Here is a 26240-nt window from a genome sequence, read left to right as displayed (position 1 = left end):
CCAATCTTCAGGGAAATCTAATTTCGCAAATATATCAGAGTCACTTCAAACGCAGCTTTCAGTTGCCATCCACCGGGGGACAAACGGGGAGGAGGAAGTTTGTCAGAAAAGACCCTCTCTGAGCCCAAGAGTGATTACCAGAGGTGTCTCCATCGACTGCCACCCACCTAAAGTCGATAGTACTCAAATGAGTACGCCGGTGTGGACTATATAAGAGAAGCGCATGGCCCTGAAGGGCGCATCCCCCATCTCCGGGCGCAGCACCGAGCGCCCCACTCCGCGCCCTGCGGATCCTCCGCGGGGACACGGGCTCTCCGACGGCGGCACAGGACCTCGCTCCCCAGCCCGCACGCACCCAGCCCGATTCGCCTCCGCCTGAAGGTAAGCGGCCGCCCGCCGGGTCTCCGGAGGGGATCTCGCCGTGGAACGAGGGGGTGCCGCTGCCCCGGCAGCGAACCGCGGCTGGTTCCCCGGTGACTCCCCGGGCTTGCCGTGCACCCCGGTACGGCAGTTTTGGCAGAGCCCGGAGCCGTCGGGGAAAGCCGGCTCCCTTGAGGCTCCGATTAACTCCTTTGCCCAAGAGGATTTTCAAGGCAGGCCAGCTAGAAAACAGTTTGTAAGTAACAGAATTTCCCTCCCTCTTAATCCTACCCGTTTTCTATAATTGGAATAGCTTACTTAGGGAATTAAGTACTGCTCTCGAAGCCCCAGCCTGTGTTGTTTTCGCCCTTTACACACCCTGATTTGCGGCACTTCCAATGTAACTCGCCCCTCACTGAACTCCATCCGACTGCCGTCCGTGCTCTCTCCCCGAACCCCCGGTGTGGCGCTGCCAAGGCTGGCCCATCGCGGGGGCTGCCCCGCCGCCCCGCTCCGCCGGCAGAGCCAGGAGGCACCCGACTCCAGGGGCAAAGGGAGCCGAGCGAACCCCCTGCAAAACCCTGCACCGCCAATATGTGCGGCGCGGTTAATAACCTTCCCCTAATCCGCGTCTATTAAACGCAGGCTCCGCGGAGCCGGGCGAGCGCGGGGCCGGCGGGGCCAGCGGGGCCAGCGGGGCCCGTGGCCCGTCGGGTCCCCGTTCCGCGGTCCCTCCGCCGGCCGCGCCCGGCCCAGGCGTGCGGAGCGGCAGGCGGGGGTGCCCCCGGGCGCGGCATGGGGGGCGGGCGGGTGGGGTGCGGGCCGGGCCCGGCGCTGACCGCCTTCGCTCTCTGCCTCCTCCCAGCGCCGCAGAGATGCGAGGGGCGAAGAAGCGGCAGGCGCTGCCCGCCATCGTGCTCCTGCTGCTGGCCTCGGCCCCGCCGCCGCCGGGCGCCGAGGGCAGGGACGTGCCCGCCGCCGGAGCCGAGCGGGGGGCGCTCCTCGACATCCTCCTCCAAGCCCTGGGCGACGACGGCCGCCCGCTGCCGCCCCGCCCGCCGCGGAGGGAGCGGGTGATCTCCCGGCGGTTCAGCGGCGGCAGTGCCCCTCCGACAGACCCCCGAGCCGCCGCCGCCGCCGCCCCGCCGCCCCCGCGGCTCTTCGCCGCCGCCCGGCACGGAGGTAAGAGACGCCGCGCTGCCCCGCGCAGGGGGCCCGGGGGTGCAGCCCCCTCCGCATCCCGTCCCTGCCGCCTTCTCCAGCAGCCGGGCCCGACGGCTCCTTTGCCGGCGCATCCCGCTGGGGGAGGGAGCGGGCGAGCGGAAAGCGGGTCGGGGGATGCCCTCCCATGGCCCCGGGGCTGCCGCGGCCGGGGCTCTGCCTTGGCTGACTTCGAGCACCGCTAAGGGTAGCGCAGCCCAGCCCCGCTCCCCGGCTGGAGCTGTGGGGGTATCCGAGGGTCACTGGGGCTTCTGCACCTTCGGCCGGGAGGTCAGCTGCGGCCAGCATTGATCGACAGCCCCTCAGAGCAAGCCTTCCAACTTCCCTATACTGCAGCGCAGCACTGGGGGAACCACGTTTCTCCCCAGTCTTAGGAATGCTGCTATGGTCTGCACAAAGATGATAATGACCAATCTGAGCGACATCTCTCTGGATGTACTGCTTTAAACTTCTTCTTCAACTTTGCTGGCTCCCATGTGATGCACTTCTCTAGGTTTGCAGGGCAGATGCAGAAGATCCAGACCGAGCTGGGTATGGGGCTTATTACACCTTTCGGAGGATGCTCAGACTAGGGCAGGGAGCCATCTCCAGCACTGGCACGGGCCAGGCTTGGCAGTGACAGCAGGGACAGTTCAGGGCCAAGCACAGCTGCCTGGTGATAGTCGCGCTGTCCTTGGCCAGGAGACTGACACTGCTAGGCTTGATGCAGAGTCGTGCAAAGACATTTCCTCCTCGAGTGCAGCTGCCTGAGGGGTTTGTGCAGGTCAGGATAGTGCAGTGCCACAAAAAAGGAGAATCTAGTGAGTGTCCCTGGCTGTAGCCCACTAATGTTTTTCTCTTGTTGCCTGCCACAGACCTTGCTGGAGAGAGACCAAACTGAGGAAACCCAAGGAAGTTCCATTTCTTAGGGATTTGTGTCCCTGGAGAGCGCCCTTGTGGCAGATGGCTGGTAATGGGTGAAGCTGAGATGCAGCCCTCCTCAAGTCTCACTGGTAGACTTACTCTTTTCTGTTCAGTAGTCTGTTTTAAATTAAATTAAGCCCCGTTTTGGAAAAAACCTTGAAGTTGGGTGACAAATTCAGAAGTTAATAGGTGCGTAACTGATTGGTAGGTTGGCACTTCTGCAGGGAGATTGCTTCACATTCTAAGGATACTGGGCTAAAATTTATCAATCAAAAAAGTGATCAGTGCTCTGGCCTTGGAAGCTTCTCAGTTTGATCTGCTCCAGGTTTTGAACTGTATGTCAGTAAGGGGTTGCATTGTCCCAGTGAGCTTCCAGATATTCTTGCTTTTTTTCAGACCATAAAGTCTCTGGTAGTTATGGGAAACCAGCCCAAACCAGATTGCCATGGATTTGTGTGCTGACTGAAGAAAATGCTGCAGGTTATCAGCATGGCTGGTCATAATTGTTTATTTACTGTGGCTTGAATTCTTTATGTGCAGTGGGCACGACCTCAGTAAAGTAAAAAAGTAAAATGGTCTTTTCAAGGCAGAGTACATGTAGGCTTACATTCTTCTTTTTAATAGAATGAAAGAGTAATATAAACCTGAGAATTTGTCTCAGATTTATACTTTTCAATTATTTCAATAATTACTATTATCAGGTTGTTTGAGGAAAAATTCTGATTTGGACAACAGACTCTCCCATTTGAGATGTTTGCTCTTAACTAAATAATTCTATTTAATGATAGAAAGCATAAATATTTCATAATATTTGTATAACTTTGAAGGGGAGTTTTCTTAAATCCATCAGTATTCTACACAGTAAGATTGTGTTTTCTGTTAGTTGTTACTTTTAGTAACTGTGTTATGCACAAGAAAGAACAGCTGAACTTCCTTAGGGAAATTCTCCAGTCATCGCTGGCATAGGTGCAGTGTGCTAGGGGCAGCCACAAAGGTAGCTGTCTCTCTAGCCTAGAAAGAGCAGATCTACAATTTAAATAACAGTCACATTTTTATATCCAGCTCATTTTTTGTTACCAATACCAAGGATACAAATTAATACCTGTCATGATGGTGTGTATTTGTTTTTTTGGATAGAGGACTGTGACAAGGCTTTTCTTACAAGTAATTAACTCTTTTTTTTGTAGCTCCTGTCACCAACACATTAATGGCAGCTTTTTGCTCCAGCTGGTAGTACCTGATCATCAGCTGAACAGAACAGCTTATCTTCCCCTCACACAGGAAAGTTGTTGCATTCAGTTGAGTACTCAGCCAAGCGTTTGAAACTGGAGTTATGTATTTTGATTGTCTGTAGCTGCTGAAAATCAAACCAAGAGTCTGATTTAAAAGACAATTGAGCAGCTAATTACTTCTTTTGTCTGAAACAAAAAGCATCAGGAATAGTGCTGTATATAGAACAGAGAATGCAAGACAAATAATTTCTGTGTGTTTTCTCTTTTCCTTTTTTTTCTTTTCTGAGGATGCTTCTCTGTATTATCAATGAATTGAATAGCAGGAAAACAGAAACGTGCTTTCCTCTCCTCCCCTCTCATTCCCTCACTCCTGGGACTCTCTCCAGCTTTGGTCTAGACACTCACTGAGCTGCACCTCCACACTCACCTTTCTTTTATTTCATTTAGGGGCTTGGTTAACTGTTAGTTATATATATTTATATGTAGTGAGAAAGCTGACCTGGAGTAGCACTGCGTGAATATATATATATATATATAACTACACATGCCCAGGGGTGATGTTTGAAAGAGGATAGGACCTCCTCCTTAGATTGATGGTGTACTGCTCATTTAGCTCAGGCTGTAATGGAAAAGCACAGCACCCACAGGGTTTCTTTTATGAGGCAGGAAGAAGAAGAATGAAACACTTACCTGTCAGACATTGTACATGTACCACTCAGTTTAGATGCATAAAGAGGATATGAAAGCAAGAGTGGTTTTGTTCTGTGATACCCCATCTGGATGTGGCTTGCAGGTGGCTCACAGACAGGTCCTGGGCCAGAGCTATGTCATAGGGAATAGGAGTTGTGCTCTACCTCATGTGATTTTGTCACAGAGCAATGGGGCATGCCTAAAATAGAGTGGTCACTCAAACCTGTCCACCTGTGTGGGACAGTGAGATACTGTGACCTCTCTGGAAAGGACTCTTTAGGTCTTTCTTGCCCCTTAATGACCAGAGTTATATTCCATGTCATGTGCTTCATAACCATTAGAAAATTAGTGTCATGGTTCTTGTATGACCCAGGACGCTTATATATGCAATAGAAATACCAGTTTCACCATCACTTTAGCTGTCTTAACTTCTTATCTCTTTTATCCCTACATGTTCAAATGTCTTATCTCACACAGATCTGTCCTTGTTTTTCTTGGTGACCTGATTAATGAGTGAGCACTTTTTCTGAACTGTACCTTTAGAAGAAATTCTAACTAAACAAAAAACAAATTTCATATTTTCTAAGATTCCTGGTAGGATGTCACTAAAAATACAAGTTGTTCCTTTGAGTTATTATATCCAATGGGATTCAAATTTCTGTCATAGCATCCTTTACTTGCCTGATTTCCACGAAGTTTCTATGCTTGAGTGTGATTTTTTTTCACTAAGAAGTGTCTTAAAGTTTTTCAAGCTTAGTGATGAAAGCTCTTCAATGGATAATCTTTTTTATAACTATCCCCTGCTTCTGATGCATAACTGTGGTCAGCTTTTTTTTAATGAAGAAAACATGTATTTTCACAAAGAGAAGATTCAGCTTCAGGTTATTTTTGGATGCCACGTCAGGGGAACTAGAATAGTTTGTCATTCTTCTTAGATTTTCTTTGTTACATTTATTCAAACACTTTCCTCAAAACCAGAATAGCTTCCATGTAATTAGATTTAAAGAAATCTTGAGAAATAAAAAACTCTGCTTGGATTATCCTTTCCTTACATATTGCCCACCGTGGTAGACAAAGGAGCTATCTTGACTTACAAGCATTAGGGGGCTTTCTAAATTTCTCTTTTGTCCTGGGAGACTAACAAGACATGTTAAAACATTTCGAGTAGTCATTTTTCAAGCATGAAGGAATGAAGATAAATATTGCTCTGAGTTTATGAGTATGTTCAAATTAGCCTCCTGAGCATATGTACTTCAGAATTAGAATAACATATCAGAGAAGAGAATTTGGCCCTCAAAATATTTAAACTTTGAGGCTGCACTTATGAGTTCAGTTTTATGCCAAAATTTCCTACACATCAGCAGCAGAAAACCGTAAGTTGTCCTATGACGTAGTGTTACTTTAACTATTCATCATGAATTAGATTTGAAAGATATGTTTGAGGTTTATTTTAGTTTATGGTTAAATCAAATCTGTCCTGTGTAAGGCATAAGAAAAGTTTTGTTATTTTTCCTCACTTAAAAAATCTCCTGTAAGTGTAGTGATAATTACAGCTGGGAGCCCCTAATTCTTCAAGACCTGCTGTGCCTAATACTAAACTACTTCAGTGAATGTAATTACAGATCCGGAGTAAAGAAAGGAGACCACTGAGGAATGTAAACTCTAAGAAATTAAAATTCATGGTATGACATAACACAGAGTTCTTTGTAATACTTAAGCCTCATCCGATTATTATTCCTGTTATTATAATATATATATTTTTTTTTTCCCCTGTCAATAAGGATTGCTGGGCATTCAGCTGATTTAGAGGAAGAGAGTTAAAAAAAATTACATTCTCCAAAATCAAATTTATCAAAAACACATTATCTTAGAAATTAGCAAAATAGTGGATGAAATTGATTTAAAAGAATAATAACAGTTACATTAAAAAACACAAATTCTTCTGATTGATAGTAATCATTCCTGATTCTGTAACTGACATTTTTGAATCAATTATTTTTACAGTCAAGTTGGTAGGTAGGCTTTTCTTCGTTTTTGGAAACCAAACCAGGCAAGCATAGTCTGCTTTTGAATGATTAATACAATCCATATTCCAAACAGGCAAGGGGCTTGGTTTTCTTTATTTTTAATGAGGTGTACATGATCTGGAAATAAATTCTAAGTTTGTATATTCCCGATCTAGTGGTTAAAAGAAAATACATTGTCATAAATTACCAAATACAATGAATCATCAAATACTACTCCTGTCAGATGAACATCTATATGGCAGTGTCCTTGGGACAGGGTAGCTGGCCTGGGAGCTGGGAGGAGTGAAGGTTCCATAGGGCAATATGCTTCCCAGGCCAGTGGTTCCTGAGGCAGGATCAGAGGGGCTGTGAGGACCTCACCACACTATGAGGCAGAAATATAAATAGACCCAGAGGGTTCAGTGGAAATAACCATTATCTCTGCTTGTACCATGGTCAGGTGTCAGTTCCAGCCAAACAATACAAGTGGGCAGGATAGATTTTCATTTAATTTGATGAAAGGAAGTCCCAAAGGCTGCAGAGATTGCATATTCCTTCAGTTCTGCACAGTGCTTGGCTCAATCACGGTTACGACGGCTTTGCAGTCACACCACTGCTACATTCCTTTCCCTGCCTGCTTGGGCTTTTAGGTGCACTGTGCAATATGACTTTTAACAGACTTTTAACTCTGTGTTTGGCAAACATAACTGCCAGACAGTACAGCCAGGCCACTGAGCAAAAGGCACGTGAAATTTAGGATGAGACAGCAGTCTTCCATATGAGGGTGAAGAGAATCAAACCCATGGACCGACCCTGGGAGCTGATGAGGGAGTGAGCAAAGAAAAAATGTAATTTTCACATACATGGAGACCTAAAACAAAGCGAAGTACCAGAGTAGACCTTCAAATGAAGTGGTCACCAAGGGGTTTTGCTCTCTCCCCCATTAATCCCAGAGAAGGGCACTGGATATCTGCTATGTTGCGCTGTCCTGGCAGAAAAAGGGAGAAGCCCCACTGAACCGCAGTACCCTGAGCAGCAAACATTTCAGAGTGCACTGTGCTGTCCCAGGAGCAAGATGGGATGTCAGCATATGGAAATGCTTTTCTGTTGAGCTATTGCTTTGATGAATATTAGGATATCTTCTGGGTTTTATTTTAGTCCTATTTAATATTTCTATATCACTGACAAGACACTCAATTACTAATGTGCGCAGCTCTGGCCCCAAAAAAGTGAATGTCAGAATTTTCACTGCAGGACACCAGGACTGGGCCTGAAGTACACCAGGACTTCTCCAATATGCAGCAAAGTGAATAGCAATGAAAACACAAGTTTTGTTTCAAAGTAGATCTGCATGCATTACTGTCTGTAATCAGGATTTTGTATTAGTCTAGCTTGGCCCTGAGCCTGTGAGCGAACTGAAGAGCGAATATATTTTGTGTGCTTTTTTTCTTTCTATTACACACAATTCGATTTTTCTATCAAGAAAGAATGGAAGGTCTCTGTGTTTTTGTGGTTTGTTATTTCAGGTGTTAGTCTGCCAGGAAAAGCCTCCAAGAGGTGGGAGAATGGCAGTGCACAGGTATAAGGCTTTTTAATACATTTATTTTTTGATAGATAGACTCTAGCCTTGAAAATACACTGCTTCAAGTGTGAGGATGATGTCACTTTTTAAATAAATATGTATAGAGGGAGAAAGATATAAAAAGAGAATTATATATACATCCATACATCTAGGCACATCCTCTTTTAATTAATAAGGTTTGAGGGCAATTTGCATGAGAATGTTGTGATTTAAGAGTTACCTATGTGACTTATAAAGGCTTATATTTTCCAAAGTGCATAAAAATACACAGCATAAAAATAATCGCAAAGAAGTGGTCACTGTGGAAAGCTATAAGCAAAACTTCATAATCAATGAGATGCCCAAGAAACATGCACCATCTACAAAAAGAGCCACTGAAAGGCTGCAGAGAGAAAGGGGTGACTGGTTCCATGCCTAAAGTACCCTTAAGGCCAATGTCTGTGTTTGGATCATTTTATTCTTAAAGAAGATCTCTCCAAGTGACCTGAAAGTAGTTTTTGGAAGGGTAACATATCCCCCCTTATTAACACCTGTTTTCTAAAAAACTAAGATTTTCAGAGGTTTATCTAGTACAATTCACAGAAGTAAAACTACCCAAAAACTGAAATGGAACCTTATCCTTTGTTAATAATTTGTAAGACTTGTTTTAAAACATACCCAGTAAGTACATTTTAATAGTCATGGTAAATATCTTCTTTTTCATTACTTGCATTCATAAGACATTACAATGTCATAAGACATTGTACTGGAAAGAAAAATCAACAAACAACTCAGTTGTTTGCTTATGTTTGGTTTTGCTGGTTGATGGTTAGGCTTTTCTATTCAATTTAAGGATGACTGCTTCATTTTGTCACTAGTGAATTAGAGGTTACTACTTTTGTCTAAGTCCTACAGGCTATTTACTCAAGTTTTCTGTGTTTTTAATGTCAGCCAATTGGAAAACAGTTGCTCTAGTGAGGGATTTAATTGACTATTGATTATATACTGAGGGCACAATTCTTTAGGTTATAAACAAGATTTAACACATGAAGGATCCAAGTATTTGATTGATTAATGACCATTTTGATATTATCCTACATTTTATTATGTCTGCTTGTGCAAAAAAAAATCATTAATGTTGAGTGCTCCACTGTTTTACCAAAACAGTGCTTAAAAGTTGTTTAATATAGGCTTTAACATCAGTGAAAAAAATACTATTTGGACTTACAAATTGTGGCAACTTTTTTGACCCTAATACTTTGTTTTTAAACACACAGTTAAAATGTATGCAGCCAAGCAAAAACCACTCATAGTACAGGCACAATTCTGAATGCTAAGAATATTTAAACTTTTCTTTTTTTTTGTACGTTTATTCTTGTTGTTTTTTAAAGTCTATTAAGCTTTTCTTTCTCAATTCAAGAAAGTTGTTTCAATTTTATTTTAGTATGTATTATCTTATTATGTGATTTGAAATCTGTGTCTTTAGCTTAAAGAAAAACATTTAAAGTTACATCAGCAAAGCTATTGTTGCCATGATCCTTGCAGATTTTAGACAGCACCCTGAGTGACATAGCACAAATCTAATAAAGGCTTTGCTGCAAAAATTATTTCCTCCTTTTTTACTCAAGCCTGTAAAAAAAAAAGTGAAAAGCAAAATAAAGCCCTACTGGTAAACAGTCAGAAAATTTTTCTTCCTTAACCTGTTCTGTTTATGATGACTTTGAAGTGAAGTGTTAGAAAATGCATTCTTTTCAGTATATGTGGCAGTAGTGGATGTATACTCAGTGGATGTATATCCTGGATTAGTAAAACACTTAAATCCCACTGGATTAAAATAAATAAGGAGATAGCTGTGATGTTACTACTCTAATCAAGATGGAGTAATTACTTCTTTGTCTGTTAATGACATAGCAAGCCTAACACAAGAGACATCTCTGCTGTCACAGAAATTTCAATTTAGGAGATTTAGGACAAAAATTTTCAGAACTTGTCTTTTGCATGATAAACAAAGAGTTATGGCTGAGACATACTAATAAGAGAATTTTTTGTGGCCTTCAGGGAAACCTTCTGTGTCAGAAGACAATCTAGAGCAGGCTAATTACTTGGATTTCATACTATGCAACTAAAGTTTGAATGGACCTCTTGGTCAATAGTAAATTAGCAAAGTATCACGATTTGGGCATCCCATTATTATATGATTAAATGCAAGGTTTATATATGAAGATAATGTAAACAGATTTCCCCCTTTATTCAGTACCAAGTCACCTTTCCAGATATCAGGCAATTTTCATTCTTTCAGAAAAGAGATTACTACAAAATAAATAATTTGTGTGGACAAGACTGGCAAAGGTACAGCAAACTTACCTTCAGATCTCCTTCTCATGAACAGGGTGGCTCCATATTATCTACATGATGGAGTCACTCCATTTGTGGATGTGTGATTCAGCTTCATGGGAATATGGAGGATCACTTATATAAGATGCAGTCAGGGCTTTCAAAACCCTTGAAACAAATCCAAACTACACATTTATACTGAAGTCCACTGTCCCAGAACTGAGCAGCACCTCCAGAAAAGCCATTTTTACTTTTGGCTGGGATTGCTGTTTCTTTCCTGTCAGAACAAGGAGTGAGAGAAGGAGAAAATCTGGAGATTAATTATTACAAATATGTTAAGTGTTATCTTAGAATAAATAGAAAACCTCTCAAGCATTATGAGTAGCACTTTCTTTGCAGTTACACTCTATTTCAGAATGCCCAAATATTATAACAGTGAAAGTATTGTTAAAAAAACAGGGAAATGTTAAAGTTGCTCAGTTCCAAGATATGGAAAGTGTCTTCTGCTTTTTGATTTAAGGTGAGCTCTTTCTGTTCAGTACCTTTTGGCCCACTGAAATATATATTTGTATGTATATACAGCTGTTTATTATCCTTGAAGACAAAATCTCTAATATTAGTATTTCTGAGTAGCTCACTACATTTGATATGTAACACTCAAAATATTTTGATCTTAGTTATACTTTATAAGCAGTCTCCTTATGTAACTATGATAGGGCAAAATGACCCTAGCCTGAGTATAAACTTGACATATATTAACCTGACTGGGAACATCGTTAAAGTAGTAGTTTAGAATAAAGTATCTTTAATGGAGAAATGGTGTATTATTAATCCATTTGTGATAGCTCTGTATCTGTTCTAATTCAGAAAGAAATAGAAACATTTCTAAAATAAGCACAGGAAATGTAAAGTACAGTTAAACATCACCATTTGCACAGCAATCAACCTGGAGCCTATTCATATTTGGAAAAAAGAGCAGGGTCTAATTAAGCTCCGACAAACTCGATTCTATTTCCTTTCACACCAATAGAGTTTGCCTATGTTTGTCAGTGCTGAGTTTGGCTTGTATGCAGTTAAGCACATGTCATCAGTTTTCATTCAGTCAATTCAACTGGTTCATATATTGCTTTTGATGTATTGCAGCTGTTCTTGTGTTTAATTTATGCAAATATTCCAGAATCTACATTTATTTGCAGCCATGATAGCTAAAACAGAGTGCTTTGCATAGAGTCCTGCAGAACTGCACAGAGTGAATTTCCTCTTAATACTTACAGATATGTAGTCTCTGTATCTTATTCTAAGAGTGGTTTTGCCTTCAGTCAGGAGCCCTCCAATAACTTTCCAGGCATAATTTGGAGTCTCTGGATTCATCTGAAATATCATCTGAAATATCTTGATAGTTTAGTGATTCCAAGAAGCTGATTTTTCTGTCATAGAAAAAACCCATTATGAATAGGGAAAGATAGCTTCAGAAAATAATGCCTTGAATAGTTTGACCTGTCTTTCCTATATGTCTCATTATTTTCAGTGAATTATCCTTTTGTAAGTTTAATGAACAATTAGTACTGTAATATATCTTTCCTCTTGGAAAGAGGGAAGTTCATATTCACAGATTAGTATACAAAATAGCAAGGGTTTCCTAGTACCCTAAATTTTCTCATTTGAATTATTTGAGGGATATGCCATCCTGTTTATTAAATTTTCTTTCAAAAAGAAGGATCTTTTGCTTAAACTCATACATCAGATCTGTAACAGTTTTGAGATTTTTTTCTTTACTTTTCAAAATAAGTATGTATTTTAGTGTTTTACATGTTCATATTTCTGGCAGAGGCAAAAAGAAAAAAGGTAAAGTATGCACATAATGCTTATCTGTCTGTATGTGGTGCTGTTGCAGAGTCTCATAATGCAAAGTATAGTTGTTAAATAACTTTTTATATTTCAAAGGAAAACTTATCAGAATATATTAATCTAGATCTTTATCCTTTCTAGTTTTAACTGTTTTCTAAAGTGATCTTTAATAGTAATAGCTGAAAAGTAACCATATACACTACAATTGGCTTATTTCTTGATCCCACAGCATTTTCTGATGGAAACAGGGATTTGCTGAGAAGGAAAAAAAAGAAATCCATCCTTCTTAATGTTCTTTTGCCAAGCTAATATAAGGGTCTCCACAGGCAAGGATTAACTAATACAAATATGCTTTCTGAGCAGCTATTGAAGAATTACTAATAAACATAATTACAGCTGAGTTCAAGATATCCAACCTCGTAAATATATCCTGGTATAATTTCATTACACTTGGCTGAAGCCCTAGAAGAAGCCAATGCTTCAATCTCTTTGTTCAAGTCTTAATGAGATATTGGAAAGTGGCTGATTAAAAAGCATTGGATCAGAAGAGGCTGCTGCATTCTGAATGTTGCTCTCTTTGATGTTGTTTACCTCCCAAGTTGACTCATTTCCTTGGCCAGCAGTCTGCACATGAAGCTCTGAGCCTACTTTGTTGGACCATTATATAGTGTTTGGAAGAGAAATGTGGTAGGTGGCTGTTTGGTGACCATTTTAAGTGTTCATTGGAACTCACACCTTAGAATAGAGTTCTCCCCAGAAGTGGGACACAACGATATGGTAGCTAAAGGGGATACAAAGAAATGAGAGAGATGCCTAAGGAGACCTTTAGTTTTTTCTTAGAAACCACACTTTCCATACTTACTGCTTTTATTTTCTTTCTGTTTGGTAAACCTGTTTGCTACCAGTTTCCAGTTGCCTCTGAAATCAATGATTTTTTCAGCCGTCCAAGGCAGAGTCTATAATAAATCTGTTTGTGACACTGAAGCCACTGTGTGGCACTGGGGAAGAACTGTGGCCTACACTATGTACCAGCATACATATATGTATATAACATATATATATATATATGTATATAACTGATACATTGTGGAGAGCTCTGGATTTTAGTTAATCAAAAAAGAGCCCAGGCATAAGGGATTAGAATGTGAGTACATCTTGAGATTGGACTCAGGTCCTTGACTAATTCCTTGAGAGCCTGAACACATTCAAAGGTGCGGATGAAGTTTGAATAATTGGTGGTCTTAGCATTGTTCCATTACTTCCCACAGCACACACAGGAGGCAGTCCCTCTGTGCACATTCACATGTCCCAGCAGATCAGTTCCACACTGCATTGTTGGTCTAAGGAGACTCGAGTAAGTGCAGTGTTAAACTTCATCCTGACTTTTTTCATCTCCATTGAACTCGTCTCACTTAAAGTTCATCTCATTGCGTGTATCCCCTACAATAATGTAGGAGGAGCCATAAGGTTCCCCACTCAGGCAAGGGTTGACCAACACCATTCAGATTGTGTGGAATATCACAGTTTTCAGCTGAACCTGTTTTCAGATTATCCTTTCACCCAACCTCTGCTCTCTTAGAGTGAAAATGGGGACGAGGAAGTTGGCATGTTTGGTTTAAGGCTCTTTAGGGATGACCTTGCATTATGAATAAATTATTAAGCATGGCTTGCACAGATAGGAGTGACCCAGAGTACATGGGTTTAGAGCTTCTGAGGTAACATTGGTAACACACCTTGGAACAACCTCAGCTGTATGTCTTCTGAAATACCACAGAAGGAGCACCAGAGCAGCCTGTGCTTTTACTTCAGGTACAATAGCCTAAGCATTATTTAAAATTAACCATATAGGTTTAATTTGAAGAGGCAAGTATACACGCTAAGGATACTTGAAACACGGAAATGAGGAATGTAGCCCACACCTAGTAATTTACTCTTTTTCATGAGAGTATGGCAAAGATTTAGAGAGTGAAATAGGGGAGAAAATAACATGAAAGCTGCTTTTGCCGAACAGGTAAAGACTTATTAATGCTGGTAGACTATTCAGCTGGGAAAATCCATGGTTGTTATAGCCTCTGTGCCACCAGAACAGAAAAAAAGTTGGCTCAGAGAAGAGAATCTGGCTCAAAGAACTTAAAATAAATATCAGATGTCAAAGCTGTGACTTAATTGTTTAGCTAAGTAGATCATGTGAATTACACACAGATTGAGGACCTGGTTTTGCTCCTGTTGAAATCAAGGAGAACAGAATCAGGGCATACTCTCCTTCCAGCATTTTTCAGTCCTCAAAAATGTGTTATTTGAGAGTACACCAGCTCCTAGAATAATAGCCGAGAATTCAGAGAGCTGCTTCTACACAATGCTTTGTGGTTTATTGCTGTAAATGTAAGCTAAGACTCTAAGCAGAATCTATTTCCTTAGTTGCTCTTGGTTTTTATTCCAAAATTTGACATTCAAACAATGGATTCTGTCACCAACCATGGCAATTGGAGCTCCTGATTCAGACAGTGGTTTTTGACAGTTGCCAGTCTCAAAGAGATGCACTGAGATGTACACTTATTTTCCACCCTTTATTGTAGTCTTGCATTACAGCTCTTCCAGTCTTGGAATTAGACCCGTGCCCCAGCTCAAGGACATTAACTTGTAAATATCCCCTTGGGAAACTGTAGTTTTGAAAGACTTATGACTTCATAGTGATTTTTTTTTTTTTCTTGTAATGAACATCTAAGAGATGTTTGTTACTTTTATGAATAAAAGAGAAATTTTTTTTTACTCTCACCATTATGCTAATAAATGCTTCCTTTAGTATTTTCAAATTCTCTGTTAAAAATTAAAAAGACAACCTCAAACAAAAAAAACATGCTTAATCATGAAGACTTTACAGAAGTTAGGAAATTATTAGAAGAAGGACAGTAGCACCTGAAAACTTGAAAGGAATTTTTAGTTACAACCAAAATTAAATTACCTGGAACTGACTGCCAATCTTACATTCAGAAAGAATGGGATGGTTTTGAGAGAAGGCTTCACACGTGAAATTGATGTACATTTCCATTATCTGGCTAAGATCCTTCACATAGAACTAGTGACAAGGTGAAATACTGGTAGACATATGACAGGAAAAAACCCCACATTTGGAAACATCTACAGCCAATTTATGGACTGACATAAATTTGTACAAATTCTGTCTGGATGATGAATGACTTGGTACAGCATGTAACTGATACATTATAAAGGAACAGAGCATAGAGAAATTATTTAGTATCATATTTCTGGACATACTTGGAAGATGCTGTGGGAGATACTCTGATTTAGACAGGGCAGCTCTTATGTGCTGGTTTCTGCATTCATACTGCAGCTAGGGCTCAGATTCTTCAATTTCATGATGATAATACCATTACAGCAGTCTTTTAACCAGAACTGAGCTGTGATTTCTTTTTCTGAGAAATGAAAGCACAGTGTCTAAGCAGTTAGCGAGCAATTATGTTTCCTTCACAAATGGTGAATTAATCAAAGAAAAATCAAAGTTTAAGGGAAAGAGGAGGAACACAATATTCCCAGTGCTGAAAAACGTGAATAGTTCACAACAGGAGAAACTACCCTCCCCATTCCCAGTCCACCTATCCTGACACTTCAGACACGATTAAATGTTTCTTCTGTAGCTTGAATGAGTTAGCTCCCTCCCGCTTCAGGCTGTGTCCTTCCCACAGCTCAGTGCCCAGTCTTGGAGGAGCCAACTCTAGGGATAATCTCTTGCCCTTAAGAGGATGTTGAACTGGTGGCTGGCAAGCCCTTTCAGGCCGTAAATAGTCATTGCTCTGCTGAGGTGGGAAGGCCTCCCTGGAATTACTGTTCATGCGGTTAGTTGTCTTCATAGCAATGATTGCTAACTATTCCTGTCACTCTCTGCTCCCACTCGCAGATCAGCGGAGTCCAGACAAGGTGTGGAGGCCAAGCAGACCGCAAGGGAGGGGAGAAGGCAAAGGGCAATGGCTTGGGAAGAGTAGGGCAAGGACAGGGAAGAGTGGGGGAAGTATCTGTCTGGGTCCTTACCACGGATGTGAACAGATCTGTATCATCCTCTTCTGACTGTAAGTCCACCTTTTCTGTTTCTGAGGCTGCTGAAGGGCCTTGTTTTAATATAGTTATCCTCAGAGCTTCTGAAAGATTGACCTCGGTGTGAATAAAGGTTGGAAAGTGTTTTGTATCCGCTAAAAGTGCTCCAAGAGATACAAGATGAACACCAAATACTACTATGCCAGTTTCTCCTACTTTTTTTCTCTTACATCTGCATGAATTTTCCAGGCTCCATCCTTGGTGCTTTTAAATAAGTAGAAAGGTGCTTTTTTATCGAAAGATCGATATGGTGATGTGGATGGATCACAGAGAGTGGGAAGCTGAGACTACATGAACAGTTGTAGTACCTCAAAGATGGTCCTTGGAGCTCAAGTGAGAAAGCTGAGAAAGGAAAGAACTTCGATATTCTTTCCAATTAGCAGCGTAATAAAATGAAAAAGCAAAGTCAAGTAAAATCAGTATGTGTTTGCTTTCTGATCTGATTTTGTGAAAGTTTTTATTGAAAAACTGATTTCACCTGACACATAGGAAAACCTGGACAAAACAAGAGTTTCTCAGAGGACTATGTATCATTTCTCCTTCCTGCACTTGCATGAAAGAAGGCAGGTTTCCCCACAGTCCATCCCACATTGTGCTTGGGATGGACTGTGCTTGCAAGACTGCCATGATGCCAGCTGCAGTAGCACAGCATCCCTGGATGGGACAATCTGCTCTCAGTATGTCCGGTGATGTTTCATAGAGGGGTACAAGGATTACAGGACTGAAGGTCTTGCTTTCTCAAAGAAAAACTTCATTCATTTTCCACCACAGATGAATGGAGAAAAAACTGCAGCAGTGAAGAAAATTTAGAATACAAATGAGCACATATTTAGAATATAAATTTAGAATAGAAATGAGCACATAACGCCTTCTGAGACAGCAGCACAATTATGGCTCTGGTGCTTCAGAAAGAAAAGCTTGAAAAAAAATGGACTGCTTTAAAAGTTATCTGTCTCATGATATACACCAAAGTTCATTTGCTTTTCATATTTTACAGTTTGAAACATCCAAAAAGGGCTTGGATAATGGACAGTTTTTAAATAAAAATTAGCACTGAATCAGTAGGAGGTTACTTAGAGATTGGCCAGAAATGTGGCAAGCAGCTTGAGACATTTAATTTCTAATCCCATGTGCTCCTTTGTATGTAGTAGTAAGTAAACTGAATTAATTCAGAAACAGACTCAATTTAATAATTTGCAGTAAACAAAGAATGGGAAATTTAGGGACAAAACCGCAGCAAATAAATGTACTTCTTCTCAAGGTTTAAGAACATATTTTGGTGCGTGGTTTACAAACTTGCATTGTCTTTAGGTAAAATGTAAGATTTAATCAGAAGGACTCAAGGAGAGAGGTAGTAGTAGTAGGGATTTAAGGAGAAATTATCTCTCTTAGGTGTTCATAGGCCATGATCCAATGGGGATGATAGAACACAAAACATAACTGAAATAGTTATTTTGAATTAAAATTGGTGTTTCCCACTCAGAATCATTTGGCTGAAGCCAATGATTTATTGAATACAGCTATCTGCTATTTTGGGAAGCACATCCATGAATCTTGTTCATAACCTTTTTCAAATAAATGGAGTGTGTCTAGCAAATGTAAGACTTCTCTTCCCTGTTCATCAGGCATTAGAGATAAATAAGTACCCCTTTATTCTTGAAGAAAGATCAGAGTCACATCTTTTGTGTTACTATTTATATAGTAGTATGTACAGAATCCTCCATGCTATTTATAACAGTGTTCCTAAAATTTACTGCCCCATTGCTCAAATAAATTCTATAAATCCAACAGAAATTGTGTCCAACATTTGTCATTTGTTTTCTTGATATCTACCTGAGGGTCTCTGTAATAACAATAAAGCTGAAAACTACTTGAGTAAAAACTGCCTTCCATAATTCTCTTGCAATTACATGAATGAGGTGTTAATGAATGAGAGGGAGTATACGGCCATCAGTGAGAGTAGAATTTGCCTCTGGTCACTGTAAAAAGGCAGCACTTCAAATTAAATTTCAAAACTATTTTTAGAAATCTTAAAAGAAATAATGAATATTCCATTCCAAGCAAAAGGTAAATATAGAGAAATTTGAAATACTTCAAATCTATTCACATCTGTAGTGTGCAGGTGTCATCCCACAAACAAATTTTATGAGGACATACAAACATAGATCTACAGACAAAAACTAGGCTTGCAGAACTAGGAAAGATGTATACTTTACTCTTTGTATGTTTTTAATGGGCTTATTTTCACACCATTTATAGGTGTCCTTATTTATTTTGGGTTTTTTTATCAGTTTTAGGAATCCAATTGTACAGTAATTTGTGCATTTTTTTAAATGTCCAGTATTTGCAGTAGAACCAAATTGATTTCACTTAACCAAATAGATTGTATTTATGCTCCTGAATGCCCTGTGGATATTAATTCCCCTGGTTTTAAAGGAGCAGCTGATGTAGATAAGATTTACAAGGGTGAGTAAGAGAGATGGGACATAAGTGAATAGACATTCTGGGATAAGAGTGAATGGTTGACTTTAGAGCGAAGAGAGAACAAAAATAGAAATCGTGACTAAATGCCAGACTGTGATTTTGGAAGCTAGTGTTTCCTTTTACACCCAACTTTAGCAGAGTTAATAATAACACTGATTTTTTTTTTAATGTAATACTCCTGACAACGGTGGCTGGCGTGGCAAACTTCATCAACCATTATGAAAGCAGACACTGGTAGGCTTTCTCTTTGGGGTCATTCCATTGTTCCTCTAAACTGCCTGATGTCACAGCCCACTTCATTACTCAAGTTTCTGGTGAATGTTCCAGAATAAAATCTTAAAATTTTAAGACCAGATATTTAAATTAAATTTTAAATTAAAATTTAAGACCAGATATTGTGTTCATAACTAAAGTTGGGAGAATTTGAAGATACATCAATTAATCTGCATTTAAAAAGGGTATTATTGTGTTCATGTCAGAAAAATATTACTGGAATGAATACCAAGGCAAGTAAATGTTAAGTCATTGGTTTAAGTATCTTTAGAAGCACTGTTTCAAGCCTGGACAAATAATTAAAAATGGAAGCATTTATTAGACATAAACTAGCAGAACTAGCATTTTAGGAATTGACTAATGAGGTAAAATAATATATCCCAATGAGCCTTCCAATTTTCTGTATAAATAAAGTCGTAATGCTGAGCAAAAATTTTATGAACAGCAAGTCCAAAGAGATTAGAATACTGTTTATGTCTATTTTTTTAGAGGATAAATTGACCAAGTAATTAATTATGGATTCTTAATTGCACTCTATGTGTAACCCTTAAGCTCTGGAGTATACTTTGTGTTATGGGAACTGAAAGGACTCCCATTAGGCAGGGAAGCCTGGTAAGCTCTGCTCTCAGAGCAGGAAGGTATGCATGAATACTTTCAGCATATTCTACATTCAGTAGATGGCAGTGGCATGCAGTGATATATTAATTCTGGATTTTCTCTTGAGCAGACACTCTTACCTCTGTGAATCCAAGCAGTATTGATTTGGGGATTTATCTGGGGCTTTTTCTTCCCCAGAAAATACTGAGATACTAGAAAATTCTTCATTTGCCAGAGTAGAAAGTGTCAGAAAATGAAAAAAAAAATTACTAAGTTATTGTAGTCTTCATTACATAGCACTTGGAGGAATCTGTTGAGTTTTGAATTTCAAACAGCAATATTACATCCAGAAAGGAATGTGTCTGTCTGGAGCGTTGACTCATTTTCCATCTATGTTCAGTATGTACACATCAAAGTCTCAAAACAAAAGTATTCAGTAAGTGGGAGCTGTGTGTGTTACTTAACAGGAGTAGTAACACAGTGACTTCTCGCAGTACTGCACACAGAAATAGATATTTTCCCATGTCTAAAGGAATGAATTTCAGATCTAGCAGAGGAAAGCAGCATATGTGAGTTGGGTTGGGGGTAAATAAACAAATTACTAAGACAATTAGAAATTATTGTAAAACTTTCATCTGCAGAAAACTGGAAGAAAAAGAACAAAACAAAAGCAGAAATGCAGTTTATGCAGTAGAATTTGCAAATGAGTAGTCTAAGAGAATTATAATACAGCATTTAAGTAGATATTTTCTCATATGGCAGTTGTTTCTAACACAAATAATATAAAATATTTTATGATTTATGATTTCTAATGATGGAAGGAGTTGCTCCTTGTTGCACAAAGGGTTTTCCTGTCTATATGGGATACTGTAATAGGAAAAGCTTTAAATCTGTTTGTCTGTGAACTGAGTCGTAACACAACCACAAATTCATCCTAAGGATTCTGAGCACTCTTAAGGACCTCAGAATCAATTGCTGGTCCCTTAGTAGGGAATAAAAATGTCACACATTTTCAACAAAGTGCATACTCTGTTTCTCTGCTGTTTCAGACACCACATGAGGAGCCAGAGAAACATTTCAATCTATACAGATATGTCTATTGTGTACAAAACAAAAATTAATATCCTTCTGGTAGCAATGGCATAGCAGCATAGAAAATACAGCATTTCCAATGAACCCAAAGCTTCTAGAAGTCCTCAGTTTTTCAGGTAAGGACTTTGTCCGACCCTGCACCCAGAAGTAAGAGTTTTGTGCAATCTGGTCACAGCCTAAGTGTAATAATGAAAGGAGGAAATTAAGACCTTTTAATTGGTTGGGGTACTGAAGGAAGAAGGATAGGCTAATTGATTCAGCCATGGTTAGCATCATCTGCTGCTGAGGGCTGTGCTAGGAGCTGCTCTCCTGAGCACTGTGAAACCTTGGTGTGGAAAGTGCCCCAGCCAGGGACTGGGATCGACTCCCTGTGCCAGCTGCCCACAGTGGTGACCACGTGTTTCTGTCTACCTCTAGCAGTTATGCCCAGGCCAGAGCTCTAAGCACACATTTCTTGCTCCATTTATTCACAGGGTATTTTTTCTGTGATTCCCAAGTATAACAGCTATGCTTTACTCCACACCACACTCTTATCGAATGAACATCAACAATTTTTCCTCCACTAGGATTCCTTATCTTTGCTCTTTGAACTGTTTTCTATTTTGAGCAAAACTTTTTTTATTTTTTTTTTAAGCTGAGGGAGTACATCTATTTCTAAAAGTTGTAGGAATAGTTATGTATGTAGATTAAATGGAGAGAAAGGATGTTTTGGGACATTCAGTTTATAAATATATATATATATATATATATATATATATATATATATATATTTAAGCACTGTTTTTCTAGGATTTCACTTATATTTGGGACAATCATGCTGAAGATACTTTCATCCTGACATTTCAATGTCATTCTATTAACTCATCTTCCTAGCAGATCACTTTACTTGGGTATTATTATCTTGTTCCAGTTAAATTTCTTCTCTGTTGCTTCAATTCTTCTGGGAACTTATAAATTCTTTATGAATTCACATTTAATAGATTTTATTATCACTTTTATCACCAAACATTTTATTTTCTGTGCTAACTAAACCATCTTGACATTGTTGGAAGTATGCAAACATCCTGCTAGTAGTGTTTCACCTTGTATTGTTGCAGTAGGCAAGAGTTGCCATCTCTAGGCCAGGTGAAGAATTTATAGTTAAGAAAAGCTCCACCCAAATGAATGTGACTTGCCTGTGTAAGTACTTGACATAGTTTTGCTGACATTTTTGGGAGCATGATATTTCAACCATTGCAAGATTTATTTGGATACTGTGAACCAATATAACTTTTGTATAAATTGAAACTTCGGAGAGTCTTGTCCTTTAAAATGTTACATTTATTTAAAAATCTGCCAAAACATACTGAGTTCTAAGCAGTTGCATGACATGAAATGTTTTTTCTAAAAAACAAAACAAAACAAAAACCCCAAACTCACATTCTCTTTTCATGCCAAAATGTTTTGGAAGCCTGCATCTGGGTTTATAACAGAATATTCAGCTGCATCTTACTGCTGACAGTTTTCTTCTGCCATTTCACAGATAGAAACAAGAAAATGCACAATTTTAGTGGGTTGACCCTGACTGGATGGCAGACACCCCCCAGTGCCACTCTATCACTACCCTCTGCAACTGGACAGGGGAGAGAAAATATAATGAAGGTTCATGAGTTAAGGACCAGGAGAGATCAGTCACCAAATACCATTATGGGCATAACAGGCTGGAATTAGAGACACTAATTGTATTTACTACTTGCAAAATCAGAGCAGAACAATGGGAAGTAATATAAGACCTTAAAAACACCTTCCCCCACCCCTCACTTCTCATATCTACCTGTTCCCCATCAGTGGCAGAGGGAGACAGAGAATGGATATTAGGTCATTTCATTGAATGTCGTTTCTGCTGCTATTACAGCAGGGTATCCCTCCCACGGGAGACAATTCTTCATGAACTTCTCCAACCGGAGCCCATCCTGCAGGGAACAGCCCTCCACAAACTCCTGCTACGTGGGCCACTCTTTCCTGGGGTGCAGTCCTTCAAGGACAGGCTGCTCCATTGTGGGTCCCCATGGGGTAACAAGTCCTGCCAGGAAACCTGCTTTAGCATGGGCTTCTTGCTCCATGGGCCTGCAGATCCCTGCCAGGAGCCTGCTCCATCACAGGCCTCCCACAGGCTCACAGCTTCCTCTTCCTCAGGCACCCACCTGCTCTGGTGTGGGCTCCTCCAGGGGCTGCAGGTGGATCTCTGCATCTCCCTGGACTTTCATGGGCTGCAGGGGCACATCTGCATCACCATGGTCTGCACCACCAGCTGCAGAGGAACCTCAGCTCCAGCACAATGGAGCACCACCTCCCCTTCCTCCTCCTCCTCCACTGAACTTGGGTGTCTGCAGAGTTGTTCCTCTCAATGTTCTCAATCTGCTCTTCTCTGGTTGCAGTTACATCTGCACAACAACTTCTTTCTATTTTCTTCTTAAATATGTCATCACAAAGGTGTTACCACCACTTATGATTGGCCCAGCCTTGACCAGTGGAATACTTTTGCTGCCTGATTGACATGAATTCTCTGAATAAACTAAAAATATACAAAAGTTGTCTGTTGGGAACATAAACAAATGCTTGATCTTGACTTTTTTCTGCCTGAGCATGTCAAGGTTTTATGTTCCAAGTCAACAAACTGTTGTGTGGAGTTGGCTTATTTCAGGGCTGCAATCACAGTTCTTTTTATTTATACTCCATTAGGACATGAATGTTCCTGGCACAATTATGGTGACATGATACTGGAGACACTGCAAACACGGGGTAAAATCAGCACCTGCTGTCACAACTTTGCAGCCTGAACAGACAAAACACAGAGAAACTGAAGGCACAGAAAGGTGGCAGAAAAGACCCATTGAAGGTGGAGCAACTATGTCTTAAATTGCAAGTTGAAGACAAACCTGAGACCAGGATGTGGTTTATTTAATCTCCTGCCTTTTTTTTGTAATTTCACCCACATTAGTGAAAAATTAAACATTCCTGTCAGATGCTGGGTACAGAATAATAACTGAAATACTAATCTTTGAGGGAATTAGCTTTACGACAGTGGTTAAATCAACTTCAGAAAGTTTATAACAAAATTTGAGAGAGGAGAGCTGGATCAGCTGTTGATTATTGATTCCTAGCTCAGACCTTGCTAGCTCTCCCCATCGTCACATTTATCCCAGCTGGGATAAAACGCAGGCAGATCTAGTCACCTCTTGCCTAAAGCCAAGAGATCTCTAAAATGACACATCTTGATAAAACTAACAGTATGGATTGGTTTAGAACCAACTTTGCAACTTATAAACTTAACCATTCTCTGTGAAGCAGAGCTGGAAAACCCTCTAAATTTGTCCCTAGAGTTTACCATAAATATTCCTGCTATTTTAGGCAGAAAAGCCAACAAATCCATGGTAACACCATTTAATAGTTGCCCACGGCCAGTGCTGTCTGTGGAAGGACAGGAAATATTTTGCCCCAGATGAGTAAATATCTTAGGATATACATAGAGGTCCTAATGTAAATAAGAAATCCTTGAACTAAGTTTTTTTTTATGATTATGAGATTATGCCCAGAACAAACACAGGATCAATAGTGCAAGTGCCTTTTAACACAGGTGTACTCCGTGTTGAGCAGTGCACACTTTGTAAGCCTGGGCATGAGAATGCCACAGTCTAAATATTCCTCCAGCTGATTAAAACCAATGTTGCTATATAACATACGATATATACTGGCTGTTTTTTAATAGTTTGTGTAATATGGTCTTGGGGCAAGAATGGATTGAATAAGCTCCTTCCACTCAATATTTCCCGTTCATGTGGTTTCACAATTAAAACAGTTTTTCATTTTCCTGTTTCTTTCTCAGTTTTTCCCAGTGTGACTTTGACATGTTTTGATTTTAGTAATACTTTACCAACCTGTCTTATTATATCAAGGCTTCTGCTTTTCTTTTGTGGAATTAGTATGTCAAAGGAATTCAACTTGCATTGTGAGGATATGAGCCTTTATTGTGAAAATGGACACCTTAATAGGTGATAGATAATGCATGAAATATGACTGGAGCAACTAAGAATTTGTTAGAAGCCAGGAAAAGCTAGTTCAGGGACATTTTCATGGTGATTTTTTGCCGCTTTATAGAAGAGGTTGCTAGAAGTGTGTATGGACTTGATATCCTGGTTCTGGCGGCGGTGTGATCAGGAGTCAGTGACACATATTCTATTCAAAGAAAATGTTCATTAGTTTGATTGAAATGCTAAGTCCTTTGAAACGTCAGACTCGAATTTGTGTACAGACAGAAAGAAGGGCATGGCTATGCTGCTGGAAGAAGGGAGAAAATGACTGTTCTTGTGTTGGGCAATTCAGAGTTCAGGGGGAGTTGCCTCTGCCATTAGAGCCAGGAGGGTTCCAGAAACCTGCGCTGCCCGTGATTCTTATACAAATGAGCTCAGATTGTTTTTGTGCAGGGCTGGGGGCTCACTGATTGTGCTGTACCCAGCCAATGCACTGGGCTATTAAGCAGAGGAGCGCTTGCAGGAAGCTGAGCGGCGGGCACATGTTGAAAAGCTGATTGCTGCCCGGAGGGACAGCAGCCGGCACGCAGGCAGCGCCGCTCGGCTGCTTTTCAACACACGACTGACCCAGATTTCCCTGCCGGGGCAGCCGAGGCTGGGCCGCTCTGAAGCCTGCCCCGAATGTGGGTTACTCGTGGAAAGCAGACTCTGCAGTGCTCCTTCTCAGGCTTCCCAACACGGCTACGGCTGCAATTTTGTACTTGCGATGCACAGCTCCTTGACAGAGCATCAATCTGTCCTCCCTGTTTCACCTTCTGGGCATTAAGGGGTGGGCTTTTGGCTGTATACAGACTTTTCCTAAAGAATTTTATGGGGAAAATAGAAAATTTTATGGGGCAAAAAGCAGTTACTGTTCCCGTAGGAAATTCTATGTACTTTGCAAATGTCTGTATCTAAATGTTATATGTCCGAGCAAGAACGGTCAGTTCCTAGCCTATCCTTCACTAGGCTGTGGTTATTCATCAGTACTTGTCTACTTGAGGCATCTCATTCAAAGCTCACACCAATTGTTTCCCTACTTTGCCTTTTTATATTCTTCATTCTCTATAATTTTAAATTACCTGACATGCCTTATCAGTGAAATTCTGAGTTTATTATAGAAGGAGTGAAATTTCTTCAGCAATAAGAAAATAAATTAGTTAAAACTGACATTTTTAAGGAATCTTAAGTAAAGTAGGTCTCCTAACCTTGATGAGTTGCAGTAAGACTTGGGCATTTTATCTTAAAATCCCAGCCTAAAAATACACCCATGTGACCTCTGAGAAACAGTCTAAAGCCAGTGGTAAGAATTTATCTTGGCAGATAACCAACATCTTCCTGTAGTATGAAAGGAAACTAGCTCTCTTCTGAGCTAAATGTGATTTCAGATTGGGAAATGAAAAAATGTAGAGGAATACAAAGATTTAAAACTACTTCAGATGTAAGGAAATATTTTTAGTGAATAAATCTATTTAACTGC

The 26240-nt window shown here is 40.3% G+C and overlaps 1 protein-coding gene across 1 annotated transcript in view; it reads left to right on the top strand.

The window, feature by feature from the left end:
- The first annotated feature begins 209 nt into the window (after positions 1–209).
- ALKAL1 (ALK and LTK ligand 1) overlaps positions 210–26240 on the top strand; it is a 36631-nt gene continuing 10600 nt past the window's right edge. The window contains exons 1-2 of the mRNA XM_058832871.1: positions 210–381; positions 1226–1542. Coding sequence (XP_058688854.1) covers positions 1236–1542 — 307 coding nt within the window. The 5' untranslated portion in view covers positions 210–381; positions 1226–1235. The remainder of the gene's footprint in view (positions 382–1225; positions 1543–26240) is intronic.

This window comes from Poecile atricapillus, chromosome 2 (genome assembly GCF_030490865.1).
Source record: "Poecile atricapillus isolate bPoeAtr1 chromosome 2, bPoeAtr1.hap1, whole genome shotgun sequence".
In the NCBI taxonomy this organism is placed as follows: domain Eukaryota; kingdom Metazoa; phylum Chordata; class Aves; order Passeriformes; family Paridae; genus Poecile; species Poecile atricapillus.
This window is presented reverse-complemented; position numbering and strand designations above follow the sequence as displayed.